Source organism: Coturnix japonica, chromosome 5 (genome assembly GCF_001577835.2).
Source record: "Coturnix japonica isolate 7356 chromosome 5, Coturnix japonica 2.1, whole genome shotgun sequence".
In the NCBI taxonomy this organism is placed as follows: Eukaryota; Metazoa; Chordata; class Aves; order Galliformes; family Phasianidae; genus Coturnix; species Coturnix japonica.
This window is the reverse complement of record NC_029520.1, coordinates 51,608,922-51,636,667: the sequence shown is the minus strand read 5'-3', so window position 1 is coordinate 51,636,667 and position 27,746 is coordinate 51,608,922. Positions and strand designations below refer to the sequence as shown.

At 44.6% G+C, this 27,746-nt stretch overlaps 1 protein-coding gene across 2 annotated transcripts in view; it reads left to right on the top strand.

Moving 5' to 3' along the window:
* The window catches only part of MDGA2 (MAM domain containing glycosylphosphatidylinositol anchor 2), a 270,122-nt gene that overhangs the window by 156,546 nt on the left and 85,830 nt on the right, over positions 1–27,746 (top strand). For both annotated transcript variants that reach the window (XR_004307273.1, XM_032444620.1), the window contains exons 6-8: positions 560–829; positions 16,205–16,534; positions 25,939–26,232. Coding sequence is in view for 1 of the 2 variants with exons in the window: in XM_032444620.1 (XP_032300511.1) it covers positions 560–829; positions 16,205–16,534; positions 25,939–26,232 (894 nt within the window). In the remaining variant the exon portion in view is untranslated. The remainder of the gene's footprint in view (positions 1–559; positions 830–16,204; positions 16,535–25,938; positions 26,233–27,746) is intronic.

The following is a 27,746-nucleotide window of genomic DNA, read 5'->3' as shown; positions in this document are numbered from 1 at the left end:
AGGAGTTTGAAACTGGATGGGCGTTGTTTTCAACCCAGGCCATTAAATGATTCTAAGATGCTGTCCTGCCAGAGGTGGCTTCTCTTGAATTAGGAGATAACTGAAAATAGAGATGCCTCTCTGTCTTCAGGCAAGTCCTGGGGTGTTCATCAGGGAGGTGGGAGGATTAAGAGGGCAGGTTTTCAACAGGGAGGGTCTGACTTGAAGAGAGCAACATGCTTTCTGTGCCAAAGGGAATTCTTCCTAATGCTTTTCTTCCATGGCTGAACATCCAGCGTGCTGGCATGTTTCCCATACAACACGCATTCCTTTCCAAGCACAGTCACAGGGTTGTACTTAACAAAAAGCCCCACCTGCAGTTTGACAGTCAGGGAAAAGAGATACCTATGAAACAGGGTGCTTGGTAGGGTGAAGAGCAGAGGCACGGGAGCAGGAATATGGGGAGCCAGCCTTCCCATAGGGTTTGCTAAGAGTTCAGTGGGTCTGTGTGTGCTTGGCAGGACTGAGTACCAGCAGTCTTTGCTTCACTACACCTTCCTCTTCCCTTTGTGTCTTGCAGCATCCCCTTCTATTAAGCTCCTGGTGGATGACCCGATAGTGGTGAATCCTGGAGAAGCAGTCACCCTGGTCTGTGTGACAACAGGAGGGGAGCCAGCCCCCAGCCTGACGTGGGTAAGGTCTGCCGGTGGCCTGCCTGAGAAGACAGTCCTCAATGGCGGAACACTGACCATACCTGCCATTGCATCAGAGGATGCTGGCACCTACAGCTGCGTCGCCAATAACAACGTTGGAAATCCTGCAAAAAAATCCACCAACATCATCGTAAGAGGTAAGCTGAACTGGGAAACCAGCAACTTTTACTTTGGAGGATAAAATGAACCCTAATCTGGCTGGACAGCTATGTGCACAAAGGGGTGTCCTGCCTTTCTAAACTCATTTCTGATCATTTCTAATCATAAGTGAGATGAATCAGTGTTGGCTTCAGATAGCCAGTGGCTCTTGTGGTGGGTCCAGTGCCCATAGTAGTGCCCCTTTGCACCGCAAAGATATGCAGCAGCTCTCCCACTCAAAATAGAGATGAACACTTGCCAAAGGCCACCATTGACATTACGTGTGTTGGGAAGACTTGGCCATTCTCTGCACACCTCCTTTCGGCAGTGCCTTTCAGGCTGGAGCCACAGCAGAGTATCCCACCAAGTGGCCCTGAACTCCAGGAGGTGTCATTTCCTACTTTACCCTTTTCTTCCTCTTCATCAGCTGAGTGTGATACTGAAATGAAGGCTGCTGTGCACGCTGTGAGTCTGCTGCCATCAGATGACTGCTCCCTGGGTAGGAGCTTCAGATTAGTATCTGTGCTTTAATTATGCAAAATAGGAGGATAAATGTCTGTCTTAGATAAAAAGAAGAGAGGAGTACTTGCAGAGCAATTACTACCAGGTGGAAAGAAACTCTCCCCACTTGTTTACTGCTTTCTGGATAACCCCAGGGATGTGGCCAGTTTGTCTGAAGGAAGAGTTCACTTGGCTGGTAGGCATCATCTGAGTGGATTAATCTACCTGAAGCAAACAGTTCATCTGAAACTAATTTTCTATAATCTAATCCACGAATGCTACTGAAACACGTTATGGGAACTTTAAATAATGCCATGTGATTAATCGTACTTAGGAGGAACTGCTGTATAAGGAGCCAGTGGTGTGAGTATTTTATGAGAGCCATAACCCCTGTTCTCTTCGTGTTGCCCAACATATTACACTCTTCAGCAGGATGATGAATTGGAAGCTATTTCTGTTCAGGGGGTCGGGGAGAGAGCGTCACATCAGCCGAGGTCTGCAGGAGTTTATCAGGAGAAGTCCACAGATTTATTTGTAAAGTGGTATTTCCATTTGAATTTTTTGACATTTGGCTTAGGGGGTTTGTTGTCAAGAGGCAAAAGCAGTGTTGTTTCAAGAACACAGCATCGACACTAATTTGCTGTGATTTACAACGGTGATGAGGTTGTGAAAGGAAGATGGGAGTGAAGCACTCGCTCAGAATAAGCAAAGGGAGAGGAAAAGGCTTTGTGTGAAAAGAAATCTGAGCATTTTAATTGACCCAGCAGACAGCACCGGGGAGCCCAGAGGAAAAACCAAGTCCCAAACTCCCTGCAGATACAAATTTCATGAGTCATAGCATAATAATGATATGCCCTCACATTTTTATTTATAGAAGCCCATGCCTATGAGATGCCTAGGAGCTGCAAGATGTTGAACAAAATATCATTAAAACATTTGAGGAAGGTTTTGTTTTTTTTCTTTTTCTCTGCTGAGTGGCTGTTAATTCTGGGAAGGAAGCAGCACAAGGAACAACCACCCCATCCAATCCTGCAGTGCAGCATCCCAGTACTCTGCTGCTATGATTTTTCCCCTTCACTATTATTTCTGATTAAGGGAAGGACTGTCTTTAAAGAAAAAAAGAACCTATTTTTTATTCTGGTCTTATATTTTTATGTACTAAAAGGAATATTGACAAAAGCTGTGAAATATGAGAGGAATTCGTATCCGAATCTGGATTTTGTTTTGCATGTGTTCCTTAGCACTTTGCACATAGCTCATTGCTTCTCTCTCTTTTATCTCTTCTTGTTGTTGTTGTTGATCAGAATTTTCACACCACAGCTGAGGAGAAAGGAGTATTAACTTTAAATGGCAACTAAGCCTTGCAGGAGAAGCATTTGGTAACTGGAGTTTGCAGGTTCTCTCAGGTTGGACTACCAAACCCAGGAATAGACAGTAATCCCCTGATCTTACATAGATTGAAATGTAAAGATGTAAAAAGTGCCATCAGGGCTTGGATTAAATTTGTTCCTGTTAAAATTCACTAAATTTCAACATGCTTTTAACTGAACGTTTCTTTTTTGTGTGTGCTTCATCCCATTGATGGTACCCTATCTTCAGGAAGCTTTGAGCATGTTCCTGTCTTTGTAGCTGACTGTCCAAATTCGTAAATGCCCATCACACGTTCCTTTGAATCCATTGTGAATGATGCCACATGACTGCCACACATTTAATTAGAAAAAACAACAACAACAAAAACAACCTAAAATCAGAGAAAATCTTTCAAAAAAGAAAGAATAAGTACCTGAATGTCCAGGGTGTAGCAAACTGGATGGACCAAAGCTGCCATTGCAACAAAGAACCCATTTAATCATAACCATCTTCAGGTGTTGTTTTTTCTGTCTTTTGCCCTCTATGCCTTAAGCAGGAGATAAGTAAAGGACTTAGGGAGCGGCGCTTTTCCAGCTGGCACAGATCCTTCTGTAACAAGGCTATATGCCACTCAACTGGTAGAGTCACCATTTAGTGGGAAATGCAGTGAAATGCAGCCGTTGTGAAGAATGTCATTATCAGTTAAACTCTACCCAAAATTATTGCAAAATGCTTCATTGCACCAAAGAAATTGTCATCTGTCAAGGTGTCTGGGTTAAAACAGAGATAGAGGGAATGCTATCTCATTTCAGCAGAGCTGGCTGCTCACCAATTCTAATTATGAAACTTTCTTTTTGAGTATTTTCTTTAGATTAGTGAGTTCTTTAAATGATTGCAAGGCTGACAGCATTTGAGTGTTGTTGGGTGTTCTCATCAGCAGCATCTCCACTTCCTGCTCTCAGGCTGATGAGCAGAGTAGCTTCCCGTATTGTATTTCAAGACAAAACCATTTGAAAGCAGAAGCAGCTTTAAGGGAATCTTGATTCCTCTCATTTGATTAAGACTTGAAGTTTTTCTCCTTCTCTTTAAAAAAAAAAAAGTGAAAAAAACTCAGGTAGCAAATCACATGCCACCCCCTCTGGACAAACAGAGCTCCCGATGACCTTCCAGCCTGAAGTCACTCCTCCTGCTTGGGTGATGCTCTTATCTTCTGACTTTTCCCCTGTAATGGTATTGCTGTGGTGTAGGGGAAGTCATTCATCGGCAGGCCAGGGAGGGGGAAGTCTGATGTACTTCTTTCAGAGCACTTTCCAACCCTAAATTCTTGTGTTGGATCACTTTCATCGTGAATTTGTCACTATGTACCTTTGTTGGTTGCAATTCAAATTATGGTTTGTCTTCTTATACATGTTTAAATCCAAATAAACAAAAACCATGCATTTGTGTCTCACCACCCTTGGACCAACACACATAGTGACGTGGATACTTCTTGATGTCCTACATATGCATTGTGCTGCAGAAAGGCTTCACATTATTGTCAGGAGCTCAGCAGTTAGAGGCCTTGCCTGTGATACCGCCCCATGCTCAGTTCCTCCCCTTGCTCAGGCATGGGATGTTGGACATCCAGCTTCTCCTATGTCCTGGGAAGCTCTTTTGGTCTGAGAGTTGCTTAGACTTTGCTCTTGGAGGTATTTCACTCCTTAAAGATTCTTCCATCTTTGGAGATAGTACCAACAGGTATTAGAGTAGGTAATACTGACCGTGTAAACTTCAAGATACTGCATAGGAACATTGTCGTCACAATACCATCCTGTCTTTGGTGACAACTGGGTGGCAATTTGGGTGTCAAAAGAGGAAGGAATCAAGGTAGTCACAGAATCACAGAATCGCCAAGGTTGGAAAAAACCTACAAGATCATCCAGTCCAACTATCCACCCATCACCAGTAGTTCTCACTAGACCATATCCCTCAATGCAACATCCAAACATTCCTTGAACATTTACAGGGTTGGTGACTCCACCACCTCTCTGGGCAGCCCATTCCAGTGCCTGACCACTGTTTCAGAGCAGTAGTATTTTTTAACATTCAGCCTGAATCTCCCCTGGCACAACTTGAAGCCATTTCCTCTGGTCCTGTCACCAGTTACACAAAAGAAGAGGCTGACCCCCAGCTCACAACAACCTCCCTTCAGGTAGTTATAGAGAGCAATAAGGTCTCCCCTGAGCCTCCTCTTCTCCAGACCGAACAATCCCAGTTCGTATGCCTGTGCCTCCTAGGAAATTAAGACATCTTCATCGTGACACAGACTGGTACTCAAATTATGAGAACATGGAAATAAAAATATTCCGAAGACACTGTGAAGAACAAAATGAAAACGTCATTTCTTTGTAGACAGCACGATGTCACTGAAGGACAAAGGGATTTGCTAATGAGGGGTGTAGGGTGACTCTTCCATCCAGTAAGAGAACAGAACTGCTGGGTCACATCTTAGAAAAACATCAGTGCATCACACTGGGAAATAGGTAGAGCAGTGTTTTACAGGTCTTCAAACACGTAGCACTGATATTATTTGGAAGGATGTCGACATATATGAGCTCAATTATTTTGCCTCTTCAGCAAGTTCTCCCATTGCCTTCTTTGAACAGATTCCGTTGTCTCATTCAGTGCAACTGCAGCATTATGTTAGTGCCAGGTGACTCTGAAACTGTGACTTTCCCTTTCTTTGAAGTGGAAACATAATGTCTAGAGTTAATTTTTCTAAGGGGTGGGATTCCCTGTCAGTTTAAATATAAAATAATAATTTTAGATGACCTGTGCTCTACATTAGCACAAAAGCTTTTGCTGAACAAAAACCACTCTGGAGAAATGCAATTTAAGGCTGAGATTGCTGGAAGTACCTATCCAATTATGCCTTTAAAAACTGTACATGAACTATATAATAGTGATTGCTAATAGGAAAGTGGGGGGGAAAAAAAGAAAGCATTGAAATCTGGTATTTCTGATGTACATTCTTGCACTCCTAGCTTCCCTTCTGCTTGCCTACTGCAGCTCTATGTGTCCCATAGCTTCTCTGGAACTTCCCTTGTTGCCTTAGAGTGACTGCATGATGTAATGTCTAAAATGACTTCTCTGTGTTTGTACATCAGCACCTTTGCTGTCGCTCCTGAGAGACCCTCCAATGTTGTTAGTAATGGAAATGTGAGTAGGGCTGGTGCCCAGTGCCAGAAAAGAGCTGCGGCTCACATGTATGTGCAGAAGGTGAGATTTGGCTTCTGGGAGCGCATGGGGGGTCAGTGCCCATGGCGGCTGTTGGGTGCTGAGCAGTAGAAAAGTGCTGTGTCCATCTGATCTACTTGATACTTAGCTGGTGTTGATAGGATAGGGTAGGGTAGTATTACCAGCCAGCAGTCACCAGCTTGCTTAGTTTCTCTTGTGTCTTGATGGACACATTTAAACCACATCCTCCTGCTTGAGGCTTAAATGGACCTTGCAGAGCTGTTTTCAGAAGGGTTGGGGAGAGCCCCCTGTGCTGGGAAAGGTTAAGGAATAGCCCTTAGGCTGGTGCTCCTCCACGTTTTCTCCCCATCTTGCCGACGGGATCCAGCAATGCAGGCATTTCACTGGGGCTTGGATTGAGACAAGATTCTGCCTAGAAAAGCTGATCTCATGGCACAAAAAAGGAACATTGCTACAATCATAAGCTCCCGGTGTGCTATCTTAAAGTTTACAGCTCTGAGAATGAATGTGTGAAAAAGTCGCGCTTCAGAGTTTAATAAGTCCATTTATTTTTATTATCTACCATAGTACTCTCAGGCATGTGTGCTCTCCCAGGCTGGGCTGTGCTGTGGACGAGTTCATAAAATGGTTCCATATAAAAATTGAGATGGTTTATTGATTCTTCTCCCATTTCATTAGGACTTCCCAGAGCTTTTGTGTGCAAAAATCTCTTTTTTAAATAAGTTGGTTCTGCCACATGCCTGACAGGCTCCACACAACTATGATGGCCTTGAGGTGATACTCGTTGGGTCTCTCTCCATCTGACCATTGCTGTGTGGCTACTCTGAGTATCAAAATTGCTATAGGATGCACAGGAAAAGCAGGTCCTGTGTGCTGAGCTCCATGTGTGGTGTGGGGCAAAGAAAATAGTGAATATTTACAATGTTTTGCTTTTTGGCATTCAGGGAGGCTCAGCAGGGCTTTTTCCTTTTTTTTTTTTCCTTTTTTCCCCCCTTTTTTTGACAGCTTTGGCACAAGAACTAAACTTTCTAAAGGCATTGGCCTTGGAAAACACCCAGCTGTAATGTTCAGAGGGTTTATAATTTGTTTGGCAAGTGCGCAGCCCACTGGGGATTGTGTCAGCCTGTCTGAGCTGTTTAATTTATATCCTGGTTCTTGTCTGGCTTGAGAGGAGTCCTGCAACATTCCCATGTGCTGTGAGCTGGGCAGTCAGTGGTTGGGCTTGTGGATGGGGCTGCTGCTCAACTAGATGCAGTGCTGATGGCTTTCTCATCATGGGAGCAGTTTGGCTTTATCTCCCTTGCTTCTGCTTGGGGTTTCAAAGTAGGCTGAGTGCCAGTTTGTTAGCGGTGCTTGGAAGTCTCCAAGTTGTGAGCTCACCTCTGGCCATGCTTTGATCTGGAGCTGGGTAAGAGACCTCCGGAGCTGCCTCCTCACCTGTGCACCTGTATGGCTTTTCTCCTCTGATGAGACTCACTTTTCTTGAATATTTCCTTCTAAAAGCAGTTGAAAGAGAATCCATGCTGTGTTTCGCATACTTTGATCTTGGCTTCCTCATTGAAAGGATCACACACTGATGAACATCAGGACTTAATGGCCTCAAGATGTAACAGGGGATGTTCAGCTTAGATGTCAGGAAAAATTCCTTCTCTGAAAGAGCAGTTAGGCTCTAGTAAGGGCTGCCTGGAGAGTGGTAGGACCACCGTCCCTGGGGATGTGCAAGAACCATTTAGATGTGGTACTGAGGGATGTGATTTAGTGGGACACATTGGTGGTAGGTGGATGGTTGGACTGGATGGTCTTGTAAGTCTTTTCCAACCTTGGTGATTCTGTGATCCCAGCTGGTAAATGGAAATCTTCGTTACAAAGAGGTGTGCATCTTCTCTGCCTTCAGGAAGGAAAGGCAGTAGAAGAAACAGAGCTAATTAATAGGACCACAGGTAAAAACAGACATATATTACATGGCATCTCCAAAATAATCAGTCCTTTTCTTTTAAAAACTAAAAGCATTTATAAAAACAGAGACAAAACCTGAAATCTCTCCACAGTATTTGCATTTAAATTGGAAATGTGAATGCATCTGGTTTTGTAAGTGCCAAATAATTACTTGATATTAAAAAGTTTGGAGATGCTCTGGAGAAGATGCTTGACAACTTAATTGTTCTGATAACTACTGAAAGTGAACGTTTTAAAAACTCTCTAAGCCCAGACCATGTTGACAGAGGCAAAATGAGCCTCTGTTGGTAAAATGATCAGGATATGTGGGTTGTTTTTTCTTTCTTAGTAGAATCCTCTTCAGTTTTCCATAGTATTGGAGGGTGAGTATGGGGAATATTCAGGCAGCGTAATTTTGTCCAGAAGGTCTTGCAGATCTTTCAAAAAACCCTGTATGAGAAATGTGAATTTTGAGAAGAGAGGTCAATGCTGTGCAGTGCTAATGTCTGATTTGATTTGATATTAGGCTGATTTTTTAACATTCTGAGTGAAATGCTCAGATCCCTGTTCAGAATAAGAAAGTTTCCGTGTCTCAGCAATGAACCAGGCAGTAGCAGAGCTGTGCAGATGAACCATGTGAGTAAGACAGCTTTCCCTGCTAGAGGAAAAATAAGCCAGCAGCATGATGCTGACCTTGGCAGACCTGATGGTCCCCCATCAGCCAAGAATGAATATGAATAATGGAGTACAAAACAGATACAACTGCTGTGGAGGCAAGCTGGCAAGGCTTTGAGCATGTTGTTGCTAAAAATGCTGCAGGCTGCTGCTCCAGAGTAGATGCTGAGGGATCTGGCCCATCCACTTTCTTTCTACCCAGTTCAGTACATCTGTAATAGAAAAAGGTGAAGCCCATGGCTGGATGCAAGGTGCTGAATCTTGAAATGTCAAGGTCCTGTGAAATGGCAAAAGATAAAGCACGTGTTCATAGACTTCTACTTTCTCTGGATTAGGAGGGATAGTTGTTAGTGTTTGGCTCAAGAATGACCAGGGAGGGTGATGGTTCTTCCTGAAAATCATTTAAGTGAGGAGGGGTCTTGCAGCTTTTACAAGGCCAGGCCACACCTGTCATAGCTTATTAAAACCTCTAGAGAGAGCAGAGTTCTGCAGTTCTCCTGAAGGATGGTGTGAGAGACAGTTCAGAGTCAAGAAGCAAAGGGTGGGGGGAAGAGGTGGCTGTTGCCTGGAAATCATGCTTTGATTTTAAAACAAAGAACTTACACAAAAGACTGCGATTAAGGTAACTGTGTGTTGTGGAAAGAGGAAACAGGAATGGCAGAAACTGTGGCGTATCCAGAGGGAAGAGCTCAGGTACTGCACTCAAAGCTGCTCCTTGAGCTCATCAAATCATAAAAGACCTGGGATACAAAGGCCCACAGTGCTCATCCAGTTCCAACCCCCTGCTGTATGCAGGGTCACCAACCAGCAGCCCAGGCTGCCCAGAGCCACATCCAGCCTGGCCTTGAATGCCTGCAGGGATGGGGCATCCACAGCCTCCTTGGGCAACCTGTTCCAGTGCTTCACCAGCCTCTGGGGGAAAATCTTCCTCCTAAGATCCAACCTCAACCTCCGCTGTCTCAGTTTCAAACCATTCCCCCTTGTCATATCATTGCCCACTCAAAAACTGTCATTCCCAATCCTGTTTATATGCTCCCTTCACATACTGGAAGCCCACAGTGAGATCTCCTGCAAGCTAAACAAGCCCTGTTCATGAAGTGCTCAGTGCACAACAAGGAACTGCATTTGGGCCTGTGAACTGCAGCTTTTCTTTTCTTAACCCACTGTGTTTGGTTACCAGCACATATCTGAGTATTTAACCACATGTATAGAGCCATGAATTGTTCATCACTGCCACCTTGCCCATTTGTTACCGCTCAAGCTTTTAAAATTGTAAATTATGGGGTTTCCTTGCTTGGAGAACCCCAAAAGCTGCCTGGATGTGGGGCTGGGCCCCATCTGTGGGTGTTCAGATGGACCCAGCTGTGCCCCCAGCCGCAGCCATCCTATGACCCCGGGGTCTTTTCTTTTTAACACTGACCAAAGAAGCTAACAACTCCCATTTTTTGTTTTCAAAATAGTGGTTTTCTAACCACATTATGTAATTCTTCTTTACATAACTCAAAATTTGGACTTACACATTTGTCTGCTTCTATTAGTGCCCCAAATCCATTAATCTTATTCTCTTTGCTTTTTGGAAAATTGACTTCTTAAAGCACCAGCTGGACATCAACATTTTGTCCAACGAGCTTACAAGTTTCAGTAACCAAAGTCTGCGAATAAAGGTTCCAGTTGCCCAAAACTCATACTCTGCTCCAAAAGCAGAAACACCAACACTGTGAGGTCCATTTCAGCAGACCAAATTTTCCAGCCCCTGGCCCAGCTGCTTGCTCAAAGCCATCCTTGTTGCATGGCCTGAAGCACATGCTCAGGTAAAGTCATAGGTTTGTTTTCACTTGGGGTTACGGTGCTTTGCTCCAGGTGTAGGTGAGGCTGTGATGTTCACAGCAGGATAGTGTGGTCTTCAAGATGATTCAGTTTGCAGACGTCATCTCCTATTTGTTATTGAAATTTGTTGTACGGAGCTCCATCCCAGCACAGCGCTGAGTATGATGGATGATGGTCATTCATCAGAAAGAAGTGGAAGTGATTATTCATGAGACACTTCAGAGTAGGCTCCTCCACATCCAGAACTGATGTGCAGACTGTAGCGATGCAGCAAACCAGATAAACTTTCATTATGAAGAGCTGATATCTGCAAACTTGGTTATATGGAATATGCTTTTTTTTTTTCCCTAGCATATTCTGCTATCTTAGCCTTTAACATCAGTGAGTCGAGTTCTTTTTCCTTATTTCCTGGCAGTGGAATGCTTGCAAATTAATGAAGACTGTGTTTACTGTTAAATCCATTAATCCGGATACAGGTGCTTACACCATATATATGAAATGCATTAGTTTTGAAAGCTGAACCGTTGTGTTTAACCAACTTCTGTATCAATGTCTGAAATTCAGTCTGGGGAAGCCATTGCCACAGAGTTGGTGCAGGTGAGCTGCGTCTGACACTGCCACAGCCGCAATCAAAATCAAACTGAGTTTCGATTTGAGTGGAAGGGAGTTGAGTCTTTTTTCCTCTACAAAACCCGGGAACCAGCAGGGACTACAAATATAAGCAGCAGCATGCAATGAGGGAAGTTGGCTTCTCAGAATGTCTTGACAGATTTGGAAAAAGGTTTAAGTTTACCAGTGCGCTTCAGAAGTCTTTTAGGGACTATCTAAAATCTTTGTCATAAGGTTGTGAATCTTTTGAATTGCGGCCATGTGAAAGCTGGATTGCTTTTCCCATCTATAGGGCTCTAAGGAGACGAGGAGCCCAGTGTGATTGAAGCAAGAGCTGGCGATAAGGGTTGGCTTTCTTTACCCGCTGTCTGCCTCACGTCTTTTTTTCAAGGACCAATGAATCATCCCGGTAATCATCCTTTGGTACAAAGATCGCAGCAGTAGCTTGGAGAGATACAGCTCAGCCTTTTAAAGCAAACAGCCAGTGTCTGGATTAAGAGACTGGAGTTTGGGGAGGATGAAGCTGGGTTGGCAGCTCACTTTCCAAACAAGCTGTTCTCATGGTGCTCTTTGTGTGTTCTTAACCTTTGCTGGGAAGCAGAAGTCAAGGCGAATGACTTAACCCAGTACACACAGGTGTTTTGGAAGTGAACACCATTCCCAATGGTGGACTTTGGATCAGATCGTGAGCCTTAAAAATAAAGTCAGGAATCTTTCCAGGTAGCACATTTTTCTGTGCATGTGAGTGGGAAACATAGAAGAGTCGGCAACATCTGGGCATTAGGAAAGGATGACAGCATTGCCTGACCCAGGGATGCAGGTGAAATGTAGAACCTCCATCAATTGCAGAGCACCTTGGAAGTGAGCCGGATCTGGAGATAAAATGCAGGTTCTGGGTGCTCTGAAACAAGTGGCATTCTGAGCACTGAGCTCAGTAAGACACCAAAATGTCCCTGTAGTGCTTTAGGACACACACAGATTCTCACGTCTGCTCGGTGCCTTATCACACGACATACCCTTCTTGTTCACTGGGAAGAATTCAAAACAAAATTGCTTGCCAGCCTAAAGAAAACACGAAGGGGAACAATGAAAATTAGTCAAAGCCGCTTCTGGTTGGCGCATCGAGATTGAAGCTCATGTGGAACCCAACTGCTCAGTCAAGGTTAAAATCAGTAATTTTCACAGTTCTGCTGCTCAGTGTTGCTCCTGCCGCAGGCTGCACACAGCCACAGACATCAGCAAACACAAAGCTGAGCGCTCCCCAACGCCCCATGCCAGCTTAGGAAGCAGTCAGTGGCCAATAACTATTATGTCAAAGCCTGCAAATAGTGCAGCAGCTAATGAATTCAATTACGGTGTTTGATGCTGTTCATATATCATGAAATGTGCATTTCTGAGATAGGAACGTTTTGATGGATTAAAGGAGCATCTTGGGTTGATCCGAGTGAGGGTGGGAGGGTAGGACTTAACCTGATGAATGCAAATCGGCCTTCGTCTAGATACTGAAATGCGTTTTATTACTTTGAAATGTAATTAATGAGGGAGAGCAGACATTGAAGAGTTTTGTGAAGAGTTTGAGGATGGAAATTGTTTCATCTTTTTTTTATTTGATCACATCAGAGTTCTTTGGGGCCTCTTTGAGAAAGACTGGCAATTTCCTGGCTATGTTCTCAGTCTCAAAGTACAGTTACAGACTTATTTGCACATTGGCTAATGTTTTCCAGCCCCGTGAGCTGATTATGTTCTGAAATCTCTGCTGGGACGCACCTATTAGCATGGGTGCAGCATCACCTCTCATCACTGTTCAGCACTGTACAGTGGGTGGTGACACACTGGAACATGTTGCCCAAGGAGGCTGTGGATGCCCCATCCCTACAGGCATTCAAGGCCAGGCTGGATGTGGCTCTGGGCTGGTTGGAGACCCTGCACACTGCTGGAGGTGGTGACTCTGGAGAGGTCTGCTGACCCCACCTACTATTTCCAAAGGCAACGCTGTTTGCTCTGGATCTAACTTGATGAAACCCTTGATTGCTACAACTTTTCATTTGAGAGTCTGAGCTGGGCCATCCCAGCCCCTCCCGTCTTTGCCAGCCAAGAGTGCCCTACACTCTGACTCACCCAGCCCTCTTCTCTGTGACTGAGAGTAGTTCCTCTATTCAGGATTTCTAACCCTTCAAGTTGGGAAGCTTCCAGTATGTGAAGTGATTTGGAGTCTCATCAGTCTGGATTAGGATATCTGAGTTCAATTTTCCCTTCCTAAAAAAGAGCTCTGGAGATGGAGAGGGTAGGAGAAACATGTCTGCCCCATGCTCCTCCCATTGAATCACAGCATGGCCTGGGTTGCAAAGGCCCACAGTGCTCATCCAGCTCCAACCCCCTGCTGTGTGCAGGGTCACCAACCAGCAGCCCAGGCTGCCCAGAGCCACATCCAGCCTGGCCTTGAATGCCTGCAGGGATGGGGCATCCACAGCCTCCTTGGGCAACATGTTCCAGTGCGTCACCACCCTCTGAACTCCTCGTATTTAGAAGTACAGAAAAATATACAGATTAGGTGTGCACTCTTTGGTATTTAGAGTTTGTGTTAATGAAGGATGGGCAAGCGTTAATATGACTTTTCTATTAGACCTTGTTATTCCTTTATAGCAAGGAGAAACCGCTGTAATTAGTGCATGAGCACTCAAAGCTAACAAGAAAAAAAAATCCGAAATAAAAGCAGTTGATTGAAGTTATTAGCAAATATTTCTGGTTGAAATGTGCTGCTCATCATGCCTATTATGAGTTTGTTGTTTCTTTTTCCCCGTCTGCAAATTATGTGCATAATATATTTGCTGATTTTTTTTTTTTGTAGATGCAAGCATTCTTTGTTCTTCTGTTTTCAAACTAAAAAGTTCACTTTGCGTTTCAAAGTCATTTACTCTGATAGTTCCTAACTGTCCTACAATGGATGGTTCATTCTCTGCAATCAAAGCCTGTGTTAATTCTGCTTCCTATAGAACTGGCTGCAGGTTTTAATAGGGAACGATAGAATGAGGGCCGTTCTCAAACCCCACCAGCTCTTAAAAACATGTCAACCTCTTGGATTCTCTAATAGTTACATCTCAGTGACAGAGCTTGGGCACACACCCTGCATGCCACAGCTGAGCAGCACAGTGAACACCAAGTCTTCATTTGCTGTTTAGGAGGACTGGTGTCCTCAGCAGGAAGGGTTTCTCATGCTGTGTGTAAGGGGATGCCCACAGGTCGACAGATTTTATGCTTCTTTCCTGCGCTGGATAATAAAGAAAAAACAAAACACCAACAAACAACTAATTAATTAAATTAATTCATTATCTTCAGAGTCATGTAAGTGCAAATTCAGTAGAGTATTTGCAAGCTCCAAAGAGTTGTTCTGTTCAAGGAGCAATTGAGCTAACAGAACTGAGTCTGAATGGGCATTTTCACCTGTTGCGGAGATGTAACAATCCAACCCGTTGGGCTCTGCCCATCCTTGGTGCCTCATTTATATCTTTGTATTGGATGCTGTTATGCTTTCTGTGTACAGCAAGTGCAAGCCGTGCATTACTCAGAGTATGGGATGCAGACACAAGTATTTCCAGCTCACAGCCTTTGCCATTTGTAACAGCATCACGCTTCACGGGCTGTATGTGTATAAATACAGGAGGCCAGGAAGGAGAGTGCTGCTAATACATCCTGTTCTCACTCAGATGCTTCTTACCTGGGTGCTCTTCATGGAGTGGGAGGGCAGAGAGAGCAGGAGGCAACCCAGGGCAACCTGCAAAACATTTCAATCAACCAAGAGGTCAGCACAACGAAGAGAAATGTCAGATAGAAATGACCGTCTTCCAGTGCTTGTCTTCAACCTCACTATTTGCTTCTAACTGGTATTTTCTAACTGGTGTTCTCCTTGCAAGGCTTTCTAGATGGAGATAGTATATATAAATGCATATACATGCCTATATACTTAGGCAGACATATATAGGGGGATAGGGATCTTGAGATTATATAAGTAGCATTTTGTATTCGGTACATGAAAATATATTTGTATTTGAAGAACTTAATGGCTGATTCTGAAGCACTTGTCCAAAAATAACGATTGAACCAAGACTGTTTTATAGCAACCAATTTGCTGCCGTAAATGGTTGCAGTTCTGGATTGCTTCGTGCTCATTAAAAGAGTGACAAGAAAATTCAGATAAGTGACTTGCAATGTTATTTTGCTCTCGTATAGTAGAGTGATGAGAAAATGTGAGTTACAGATGCTTGTCTTTCCAGGAAGATGGTGAGGAATGTCGCTCCCCAGGCTGGCAGGGAGCCCTCCTGAGTGCCAAGCTTGCCTATGGGATGGCCCCCAGAAACTTATCTGCTCTATATTTCCCATCTGAAACACTCAGACTGCCTTATGTCTGCCTTACTGGGGGCTGGAGAATTAATTGTCTACTGCTAGCCTGAATCATCTTGGATGTAAATAGAGATCCCTGGGATCCTTGCTGTGGAAATGCAACCATGGTACTTGTGATGGGCTCTCTCACGGGGTTATATCTCAGAAGAGCAACTATTTGCCTATTACTGCTGACTGTTAGCTGGGGACTAATAATGATGTCCTTTCAGCCCTGCTGCCTTCAGGAGGTGGCAGCAGGCATCTTGCCTCTGGGCTGTACAGGGACGGGACAACCCTCCAGGCTGCCACAGTGCCACAGGGAAGAGCACAGCCATAAACCAGGGCAGGCTGTAGCCCTGGGCATGTCTCATCTCTTCCCATTGAACCACAAGGAACAAAATTGTTTTGCATGGCCATGTTTGTTTCCAGGTAAATTAGAGGTGACACTACTGGTTCTATTAGTGATGTCAGATTGATATCTCTGTTTTCTCTCAGTGTTTTGATAGCACAGGAGTGAGGAAGGGATTGGAAGGACCTCCAGAAAGGGATAACAAAAAATAGTTAATTATTTTGGTTACTTTTCTGTTTTCAGCAGCTTAGCATAATTTAGACACTACGAATCCCTGTTTTTCATTTTGGAAGTAAGAAATGTTTTATCAATGGGTGCTCTCTGATGGTATTTGAATAAGATCTCATCCTGCAAAGATATGCCAAGTGTCTGCGTGGGAAGTTGCAGCAACTTCCCAACCACAGTATGAGAGAGAAATTGAAGCATGAATTAATGTTTTCATTAAGTCTCAATATGCAAAATTGGTGCTTTGTTAAACTAAACGGTTGTGTTTTGTTTTGTTTTCATATTTCAGCCTTAAAAAAAGGACGTTTCTGGATCACCCCTGACCCATACCACAAAGACGACAACATCCAGATTGGGCGAGAGGTGAAAATCTCCTGCCAGGTGGAAGCTGTCCCTTCGGAGGAGCTCACCTTCAGCTGGTTTAAAAATGGGCGGCCCTTGCGAAGCTCTGAAAGGATGGTCATCACACAGACCGACCCCGACGTGTCGCCTGGCACCACCAACCTGGACATCATTGACTTGAAATTCACAGACTTTGGGACATACACTTGTGTCGCGTCTCTGAAAGGAGGTGGTATATCGGATATCAGCATTGATGTCAATATCTCCAGCAGTACAGGTAAGGGGGCTTTCTATGGTTTCAGGTTTTGCATCTGTGTAGCCAGGTTAGAGCTTTCCTTAAACCCTTGGGATACAAGTGAATACGCAGAGTGCTTCTCAACATGGGGATGCCCAAGCAAGACATAAACCATGGGCTAAGTTGCTTTGATTAAAAAATTAGGTGGCACGTGATGCTCTCTTCCAAGAGCACACTTAGTTCTGATTTATTTGGATACGCCTGCTTTTACTGTCAGGAAAGCCATTGCTTCTGAAAAAGGATTTTGGCCTTTATTTTGGACTTCAAGGCTACTCAGAGTCATGAAAAAAATAGCTGGTAGGAGATTACACAGAGAAGTAGGCGGCTGTTATGTTAACCAGACTGAACCCATCCAGCTGCTCTGATCAAACAGCGAGTGCCAAGAGCAGCGGAAGGAGCTCTCTTATTTCTCAAAGATTATACACCACTTGGTGAATCATGCGATTCCCAACAGGGAAAAAGTTTAAGATACCTATTATGCATGTTTCCAGATCAGTGACTGAAATATCTCTCTTTTGGATGAGCTAAAACCTTGGCTATTACTTAGACTGATAATAGATGCCTTGTTGTGGCTGTTGAGTAGGACCATGTAACACAACATTAATTCTCAGCTTTTCTTTATCTCTTTGCTAATAGCTTGCTTATAACCAGCACATTTCTCCGACTTTTTCCCCCAGTAGTTGAGTTTAATAACAGGTAGCTCATGTTAATATCATAAACCAGAGAGCATTCTGAATGCAGGACTTTTTCCTCCTGAGAAATCAATTAAAGCCAAAAATAAGGGTTGGCCGTTGACTTCTGAAATAAAACAGCAAAGAGAAACAAGCCAGCAGACACTTCTGTTTTCAGAACACTGTTTAATGTTAAAACACGGAGACAAAGGGTGTCAGAATTACAACTGCTCTCCATCTTATCTTTTATGTGAAGCACTGCAGTGCTTCCCTCAGACTGTGTGTGTCATTCACTGGGGTAAGGCACGCAGTGCACGCTGTTTAGATGGGAGACAACAAAGAACAAATTGAAAACCATTTTTGTAGCGTGGAAAGAAAATGTTTAACAGAAATCTTCTGACCCCTTTTTACCAAACACATTCAAGAAATTGCTTTCTGCTTTTTCGAAGAGATTAATTGCACTCTGTTGCATCAAATATGTCCATATTTCTATTATTCAACTCTTCTAGTACAGTTTTTGTTTCACAAGTACATATCATATCTAAACAATCTCTCTTAAAACTGTCATAATAAATTATTGCTTAGATTGTAATCTTGGAACCTGCCATCCATCCTCAGTAAGACAGTGGTGCCAGCAGGATAATGGTTTTGCGTGCTGGTGTTGCATTTCATCCAAGAGCTGGAACTGGAGCATGCAGGGCTTCCTTGGGACCAATTCAGGTATGGGTTGGCAAACCGTCCTGGTTTGGTCCGGAGCAAACAGCTCAGGATACCTCATTTCCTTGGTTCCTCCCAAGCTGTTTTGTAGGTTACAAGTGTGTTGCACACATGGCTTTATCAGTGAGATGGCTGAGTTGAGAGATGAATTTGGAGACGTTTTGACCCACAATAGAGATAATAAACAAAATGAACTCAGGTAGGTCCATGGGTCTGGATAAGAGGTTTCTAAGGGAGCGGACCAGTGACCCTTCAGGGCCACTTTATCATCTCTGAAAGTCTGCAGTGACCTAACAATGTCTGGTGAAGACTGGAAACGTGCAATCTTGAGCCTTTCTTCTATAAGGCAAGAAGGAGATGCGGGGAAGTCAAGGCTGCCCAGCCCCACCTCAGTCCCTCTGATGGTCAGGGAGCAAATTGTGCCTGGCCCAGCCTGGCTGCCTGCTGGGATGGAAACCTGGGTCGGTGGGCAAAGGAAGGAAGGGGAAGCTGTTTGCCTTGGGTTCAGCAAAATCTTGACAGTAGATTTTGTAGCTTCTTTGTAGACAACTGAAGTCGAGGTTGGAGAGGTAGGATGAACTATAACTCGTGTTGTAAAAATGAGATGCAAGGAATTGATGATGCAAAGCGAAATTTTGCATTCATGTAAGTGAACAGGCTGTCAGTGCTGACGTAGTATCTCCATCCCGAAACATAACACATATATATAAACCTTGCAAGACAGGAGGAAAAAAACGCACATCCTATTTAGTCTTGTTCTTGTTTTGAACATCTTGCTTCTTTTTATGGAATTGTACAACTATCGTTGAAAAGTATTTATTGTTACTGCTTGAGAAATACTGAAATGATATTTTTTTGTGCACTTGTAATTAACTTCACAGTGGCTGTCATGGAGTAGTGCAGGGACCCTATTAATGCACATCTCACTAACACATAAAGAACTGAGTTGTAAAGAGAGGATTGTTATAGAGTTAGTGCCAAGTTTCCATGATGGGGCTTGGAGTTTGATGATCCTTGAGGTCCCTTCCAACCCAAAGCCATTCTGTGATTCTATGATGGATAGCAATGTTATGCAGACTTTGTTGCCTGCTAGGGTGCTAGGGTGAAGCAGACAGTGATGTCTGTGCAATCATGCATTTCCACCTGGCAGAAAGTGCCTCTGTGTTATCTGTACTTGCAGGGGATTCGTTGGAGCCATTGACAGGCTGGATTGGAAGCACCCAGTAGATGGCTGTACCTGTAACCCCATCAGAGTCCCCACAGGAGGTGATGGATTATATCAGCCCTTACAGACACTGCCCTGCAATACTCAGGAAAATCAGAGTGGGAAGAAAAGCCTAGCTCTTGGAATTGGCCTAGTTTAGCATCTCTAAAAGAAATTCCACCTATTTGTGTGACTTCATTACCTGATTAAGTGGAAGCTGAAATAGTTTCAGCGCACATTTGAAGGTCATTACTGATTCATCAAGAATCATTAGCGCTGTGGTAATTGTGAACATAAGGCCTGAGCGCAAACGTGTTTTTCCAAATGCCAGAGCTGGCGTTGGAGGCACTAAATGCTGTGCTGGGTGCTGCTTTATAGGCTCTGGGATTGCTCCCTGTTCCTGATGCAGCAGCTCGGTGTCACACTCCAGCAGGGATGTTTTCTCCCTTGATGTTTTGTACTTTCAGCAGGAAAGGCGTCTGAGTACCTTGTCTAAATGGACCCGAAGTAATCCCCTTGCAGCCTCCCCACTACAGCTCTGTAAGTAGGTCACTGAATAGTGGAAATAGAGACTCAAAGCTTGCGTCTTTGTCCTCTAAAAGCCCTGCCAGCTATAAAACCAACCCCGGGCAAATGCTGAATGACAAGATGGCTTTTCTGTGTGTGCGTGTGTTGCGAGGGATATAAGGGCAAGAGAAGTTAATACAGCAAAAGAAAAACCCACACCAAACCAACAGCAAAATGGGCTCAAGGTAACCCAAAAAGAGGCGGATCCGAGGAGCGTGTTTGTCTTCCTTTGTGATCATTTTCTCTGCCTAAATATCGTATTCAAAGAAGGAAAAGTAAGGCTTTAGGTCACGTATGTTCTGCTGTGCTCAGTGTGGGCTCTTACTCTGTCCCTATCCGCCTAAAATCAGTATCAGTACTGCAGGAGATGTAACATCTGTCACTTCTGGCTTTTTCTCTTCTCATCTTCCCCCTGGAGGCTGCATTGTGCACTGAAATGAGTGGTGCTTTCATGGGGGTTATTTTAAATGCTCTCTCTGGATGCACTGCCCTGAATTGCTGTCAGAAGGGCTGGGTGAAGAGGCTGATGCTCCGGGCAGCAGGTAGCGGTGACCTTTCTTTAACTAAGAGAGCTCTTTCTACTGTTTCAGCCCTACCCAGAGTGGATATAAGTAGATAGTCCACATGGTAAACATGTCATCTCAATTCTGCATCTCTGGGTGAACCTGAAGCTGTGTTGAGTGTGCAGCACCCAGGTAGCAATGCCAGTAAATTGATTTTGTTTTCCACAAGTGTTTCCAGAGACAGGCAAAGTAATTCCTGAAGAACTACTTTATATGGTGAGAGATCGTGGCCTCTAGATGCTGGAAACATTTTCTGTTAGGAAACATTTCTCCTGTGAAAGAGTGATCAAGCAGTGGCACAGCTGCCTAGGAGTAGAGGGGTCACCATCCCTGAAGGTGCCCCAGAGTCATGGAGATGTGGCACTGAGGGACGTGGGCAGTGGGCATGGTGAGGGTGGTTGGGCTTGGGGATCTTGGAGGACGTTTCCAACCTGAAAGCTTATGTGAGGCCACGTATCTACCCTGCAGTGTGATAGGAGGGCTTCACTGTTCACTAATCAGCTATTAAATAGTGAATTAATTAAATGTCCGGACTGATGTGTTAGAACATGTGGCCTCGATCTGTTTGTGAAGTATGTGTCCTCTGGTCACCTTTCTCTTCCTTTGATGATACATAAAAGAGAACTTCCTTTTAGTTCTAAATGTTTATTAAAATCACAGCTCAGCTTCTTAGCATCATGAAAAAATGCTTTCTGAGATAATTAGTGATCTATTAAAAATGTTTGTAAACCTTAAGCACTGTCCAGAGTGATCATTTGTGGGCAGCCCTGAGACACTCCAGGGGAACTACAAGAAAATAGGCAGACTTTTCATTACTGCAGCAAATTGATGATTTTTCTGTGGGCCATTATCTTCAGAGTTTATCTTTGAAGGGAATAGGTGAGCAGAAGGGACAGATAAATGCCATATTTTGTTAAAAAGCTTTTCTCTTATAGCTCTACTTTAGAGCACTTAATGTGCAGAGATTTTTCTTGTTAATTTTATCACTGGGAACCGCCGTCCCTTCCCATCACACATCTTGCAGCAGAGCGGGCTGTGTGCTCCTGCAGCCTGCCTGCCTCTGTTTGCATCCCTGTGCCTTCATCTGCATCCTCTGGGCTGTGCTCATCTCCTGTGGCCAAGCAGCCCGAGCACACGCTCCTTCCTCAGCAGCATGCAGGGCCAAACCTCTTTGCTCTTCTCTGGAGGGCTTTGGTGCCCAGCTTGGCAACTTGCTTTGTGTTTGGTGCGTGGAGCTCCTCAGCATGGCTCCTGTGAGATTGCCAGGAGCTAATTTGCTGCTGGCTGTGTATGTCCTGGGTTTAAAGTGTGCCTCTTCAGAGTCTGACTGCAGACTAAGGTGGTGTTTTAAGGTAGTGGAAATGTGTTGAGCTGAGTGTTGATTCTGGAATTTGCTGTCTCAGTAGATCTTCTGCACAGGCATTTTCATAAGATCAGTGGTTGCTGCTCACATCTTCACACTGGGCTGGTGCTCAAGGAAGTGGGGACAGCACATGGTCAGAGAAAGTGATTTCACTCAAATCAAGGCGTGATTTCCTCACTCAGTTTGCCTTGCAGAGGAGGAACTCAATAGATCCTCTTTCCTGGTGATGAAGGGCCATGGGAAAGGAATTCCCTGATCTGGGCTGCTTGTCCTGCCTACCTCCTCCCAGAGACTTTCAGCAATGCTTCCTGGTTTTCACATTTCTTAAAGAAATGCACTTTAAGGGCAGACTGAACAGTTTTATTCTCCGTCCACAGAGATGTCTTGAGGGCCTTAATAACTGTCCCTTACTGCCCTGCATAGGCTAAATGATGTCTAATGCATCTTGTACTCAAGTTTGGCTTCCAATTCTAAAGCTCACTTTGCCCTTCTTACCCATCTTGCAACCTCCACCTCAGTCACATAGTGGACGAATCATGAACAGGGACTGAAGTGGATGTGTCTTGCTGAGGATTATGAGTATTAAGAGATTCAGACCTTCAGATTTATAAATATTAGAGAAGGAAGATAGTCAAATAATCTCACTTCTGCCTCCTAGCCAATACAGTGTACGTTCTTCAGTCGTGGCTGTCCAGGCTGGTTAAAACTCAAATGACTGGAAATTCAAATTGCTCAAAACAATGCGATAATCTCTTCTCAGTCTATTTCTGAGCCATCTCCAGTACTTTTCCACAGTATTTCTTGATATGCAGCTCAAACATGCTTTGCTTTCCTTTATCTTGAAATTACTAGCTATTACCGTTAGTTCATTTCAATCATCCTGGTCACCCTCCGTGCCACCACCTCCCTGTGACTGTTTAGGCTGGCAGTCATGGCTTCAGACTGTCCTTTGGAGGCACCAAGCCCCAAACTGACATTCAGCTACACATCCATTCTCTGTGCCCTCTGTAATCCCCATTGAAACACACAGTGAGGATCTGTCCTTCCCCAAGTCTGCCCCTTGGGCCAACACTTCTAAGACCTTCTCGTGTTGCTTGTCCTGCGCCAAGTCAAATAATGTCTGTGTGAGGAGGTTTTTGCATCTGCCCTCCCTTCTTTGTGCAGTCACAGGGCAGTTAATTAAGCTATCTGAAGGTTTAAAGTAGGTACAGTAAGGGCACTCCTGTCCCTGGAGGTGTTCAAGGCCAGCTTGGATGGGGCCCTGGGCTGGTACTCAATGTGGAGGTTGGTGGCCCTGCCTGTGGTTGGGGTTGGAGCTTCATGATCCTTGAGGTCCCTTCCAACCTGGGCCATTCTGTTCCTCTGTGATTTTGTCGTCTGACTCATCAGGATTTCCAAGATCTAGACCAGACTATTAGAAGTTTATTTTTACACAGAAGACTCGGTGCATAAATGTAATAAAGCATATGCATCTCGGCTTTGCTTTTGAACAATCTGTTTTGGTCCTGTGTGCCTTCTCCTGTAGAAAAAAAACACAGTGATACCTTCTGCCATCTGACCTTTGGTGAGTCGGTGGCTTTTGGACGCAAAACTTGACCGAGACAGTTTTATTTAAAAGCCAGGAGTGGTGATAAATCAGCAGTAGCTCTCAGATGTGTGAGCCTCTGCCAGTTCCAAAGGATAACAGTATGTGTTTTTAAACTAGGTGCTACTTCAGCGTAACTAACACTTTTGTTTCTTGAGTGATAACACTCTGCTTTGGGAAAGAGGTTTAAGCACTAGAAGTAGTCCCTTATTTTTCAAGCCAATTGTAGCATAAATAAGGTGATGCTTGTTGTTTCAGGTATAGCGTATAGCCAATTTATTATTCTTCGCAAGCAGGAACAGAATTGACCTTTATTTGCAGCAGATTCTAGCTGGTGCTGCAAGAGACGTGCAGATGCCTCAGCAGAGGGCTGAGTCCCTTCCAGACTCTGCTTGTACCACAGCAGCACCTGCCGGGAGGCGAAGGCTGGCACAGCTGGTGGCACCCAACACAGCTGGCAGCTCCTGGCACAGCTGGTTGCAGCTGCAGAGCTGGTGGCACATGGCACAGCTGGCAACACCTGGCACAGCTGGTGGCACGTGGCACAGCTGGCAACACCTGGCACAGCTGGCGGCACATGGCACAGCTCGGGGCACTCTGCTCAACCGTGCTCACCTGGGAACACCTCAACCTGCACCCAGGCCCTTGCTCACACATCCTTTCTCCTGCACCTCTGCTCCCACACCTTGCTTGGGTGTGCACCCTTGCAGCTTTTGTACTGCAGATAATTCAAGCCAAATTTGACAGGAGAATAAAGATATGAGAGGTAATTAAATAGCTGCACGTTTGTGAAAATATATAGGTGGATCTTGTAATGGAAAATACACCAACCCCCCTTTGTGACTGAAGATTCGATAAGCACATCAGTGTACCATGTAGTGACTTGGAGATACAGCCCTGTGGGGAAGAGGGCACCCACAGAACTCACCCATGGGTACAGTCAGACACAGCCACAAAGCAAAGCTGCAACCACACTCCAGGCAGCTCTATCCTTATCCTAGACACCTTGGATGATTCTTCACTCATCATTCCTCCATTTTTCTGTCCTACTAAACTGGCTTTTCTTGACTCACAAGATCCACCTTTGTTCTGATTCTCTCCCTCATTCCACAGAGGGAACAGTGAGCAGAGAGCTGTGCATTGCAGAGCTGCCTGCAGGGATAAAACCCAACGCCAAAATCATAGTGCAGCAGAGAGGTGGTTTGTTGTGTTCCTATTCTTCCCAAAGAGCTAAAATGAAGGGTACAAAACATGGCAGGTTTCCTCTGAACTCATATGCCTACTCCAGCTGATAGAGGTTCTGGTAAAATAGGATGAAATTATTGGAGGTGCATTTTATCAGTGCTGGCATTCAGATGATGTTGTGCAGGGCAGGTCTGTAACTGACTGGTGTTAAACAAGGCGCTCTGTAACTCTTTATTTCAGAGTTGAAGACCTGCAAGTGCAGCCTACATTTAATAAGGCACAAGGGGAAACTGGGTGTTTAAATCAGGCTTTTCATATCTTCATGCACCACATTGCAGCCCAGGCTGCTCCATCCTAACAACTTCAGAGCCGAAGGCGAGGTGTGTGGCCTGGAGATGATGAGTGACTCCAGAGATGGTGCTTTTATTTGCCTTGTGCTAAGAAAGAAGTAGGAAATTGGATATAAAACTGATATAGGTATGATGAGATAGTGACGATAATTGGACGTGGCAAAACTGTTTTCATCAGGCCTGCAGGGCTTGCAGTGGTTTGTAATTATCAAATGCAGCCACAACAGCAGAAGGGCTGCCTCCACCAGGAGGATGGCCATGGTTGCTCGGTGGGCTGCATGGCACATCATGAACTCTGCTGGCTTTGCAAGTGATGACACATGATTTTCTGACCAAGGACCCTGCAGCGTCTCTGCTGAGATAAGCATTGCTAGGAGTTGGACTCAATGATCCTTAAGGGTGCCTCCCAGCTCGGGTTAGTCTGATTGTAATTCAGATGGTGGCAATTGGGGGTTGGGCTCAATTATCTCTTGAGGTCCCTTCCACCCCCTTCAGTTGTGTGATTCTGCAATTAGATAGTCATATACTTGCAAGGCTACACAAAGCAGGAGGGATAAGCACAGCTGTGCCAAGCATTCCTGCCCACAGGGTTACCTTCATTCTGTTGGCTGCAATTCTTTGCCTATTCTTTCCATATTAAGGCAAATGTACCTGAAAAAGTGAGCTTGAATGGGTCTCCTGTGCTATGAACACACCAACCATGTTTTGCTTCCAGGCTGTCAGTTCTGAGCTGCTTTCTGACTGGCCCTGTCCTTCCTCGGTGTGGCCTTTTGGAGATGGATAAAATCAGCAGCTAGTCTGATAGAAAAAGAAATGGCTTTAACTGCAAATAGCCATACAAAGGAAAGCTGTGATTCATGGTGATAAAGAGCCAGCTGCAACAGTTGGTCCCAATGTGCTGATAGACACCAGTATGGCAATTTGGCACATTGGGTGTCTGTGGGGTGATGAGCAAGTTCCTTGGCTGGGGCTGTTAAATCTTCTTTTAACCACCTCAAGCAGCTGAACTCTTTGCCGTGTAAATATAGTAGTGTCTCACAGACTCCTGATACATGCAATCACTATGTATTGCTCTATGTGTATATACGTTATTTCTTGATGTATAATTGGAACTGCATAAGCAAGAAAGCCAGTTAATGTTTCTGTACCGCTAACTGTCAAACTCTTCTTCTCCTTTGAAGTCCCACCCAATCTGACTGTTCCTCAAGAAAAGTCCCCCCTGGTGACACGGGAAGGAGACACGATCGAGCTGCAGTGCCAGGTGACGGGGAAGCCCAAGCCCATCATCCTGTGGTCCCGCGCCGACAAGGAGGTCGCGATGCCAGACGGCACGATGCAGATGGAGAGCTACGATGGCATCCTGAGGATAGTGAACGTGTCCAGGGAGATGACAGGCACCTACAGGTGCCAGACCAGCCAGTACAACGGGTTCAACGTGAAACCCAGAGAAGCTCTGGTGCAGCTCATCGTACAGTGTGAGTAGATCCTTAGTTTATTTTCTTGCGGTTTTATTTCTCCCTTAAATAAGCAGCAGAAAAAAAAGTCTTAACAGTTGTTCCATTTTGGGTGCTGCGTTGTTTGGCTCTGCAGCTCCTTGAATTCATGGTTTCAATGTAAATACAGAAATAAAAATGGCATGGAAGTCCCATCTGTGATTAAAAAGGAAGTGTAGAGCCATGATTGTTTTCCCAACTCTGAGCTCTAAATTTCTTGACACAAAAACGAGCATACGAGGTAGGAGGTTATATTTCTATAATACAGATCTGATACTGATCTCATTTGTTGAGACTGTAAAACAAGAAAGAAAAAATGAGAGCAAAAGCTGCTCCTTCTCAGCTGATCTGCGTGCAGGTCTCTATGGCCTCTTCTGACACTGAAAGTGAACTGCCGTGTGAGAAATGCTGCGAATCAATAACTTCTCACCAGGCAAAGATCTCTGCGAAGCATCAGGTCAATTCATTATTGCAGTAATGGGTGCACACCCCCTTATGGCAAGGGAGAAATGGCACAGCTTATCACTGAGATCCCCTCCGTTGAATATCCCCTTTCCAATATGAGAGATATCAAAACTCTGTTCCTTAGTGTTAGAGCTGTTCTATTGCAAAACCACAACGTACTCCTCAAGGTCAGTGTCAGGAATGGGGGGGAAACAGAAGTGGAAATCAGTAAATTTGGCAACACTTAGTGTTTATTACTGGAAAACCAGAAGTCTAGTTTGATGATGCTTGTGGGGAACAAGGAGCTGATCTTCATGGCTGTGTGTCTGATAAAGACGTTTACTTACTTCCATTTGTTGAATTGTGGTGTTTGTTCTCACCTGCTTATGAGGTGACCTGAGCAGCCCACATTTGTTCCAGTTTCAGATGCCCCAGTGTAAAGGCACATTCTCTTCTTAACAGCGTTCTGTGCTCAGCCCAACCGACTTCATTTGAGACCTTCAGTGATGAGGCAGGCAATATACGTAGTGATCACTAATAGTCAACTAATCTGGTTTTCTCAAGGTCTGTGGTGCAGCAAATCATTTCTGCCCTTGTCTTCTTGCCTTGAGGTGGCAAGGAATGGAGTGGATCTTAAATATCCCATAACAAACTCTGTCTTTCCCTTCTGAGTATAAAAGCACTGCAGGGAGGGTCATCTCCTAACCATGGCACTCCTACAGCACACAGCTTGTAGCCGGGAGGACTGGCTCCTATATGCACAGGCTGGACCAGCCTCCAGCCACTACGCCTTAATCCAGAGCTGTGGCAGCACTAGGGAGCCCTTGGTGACACAATAATTTTTACTCTTATCATTATTACTGAGATGGTTTCTCTCATGATTGCTTTTACAGTTATTATCACCAGGGCTGCTGTTGATGACATGCAGTTTCCCTTTCAGATCTCCTGAAACAAGCGGTCATTATAGCTGTTTGATTCTAGCCACATAAAAAAAGGTGATTAACAGAAAGTAAACAGAACGAAAAGGTGGAACGAGTAAGACATGAAGGAGC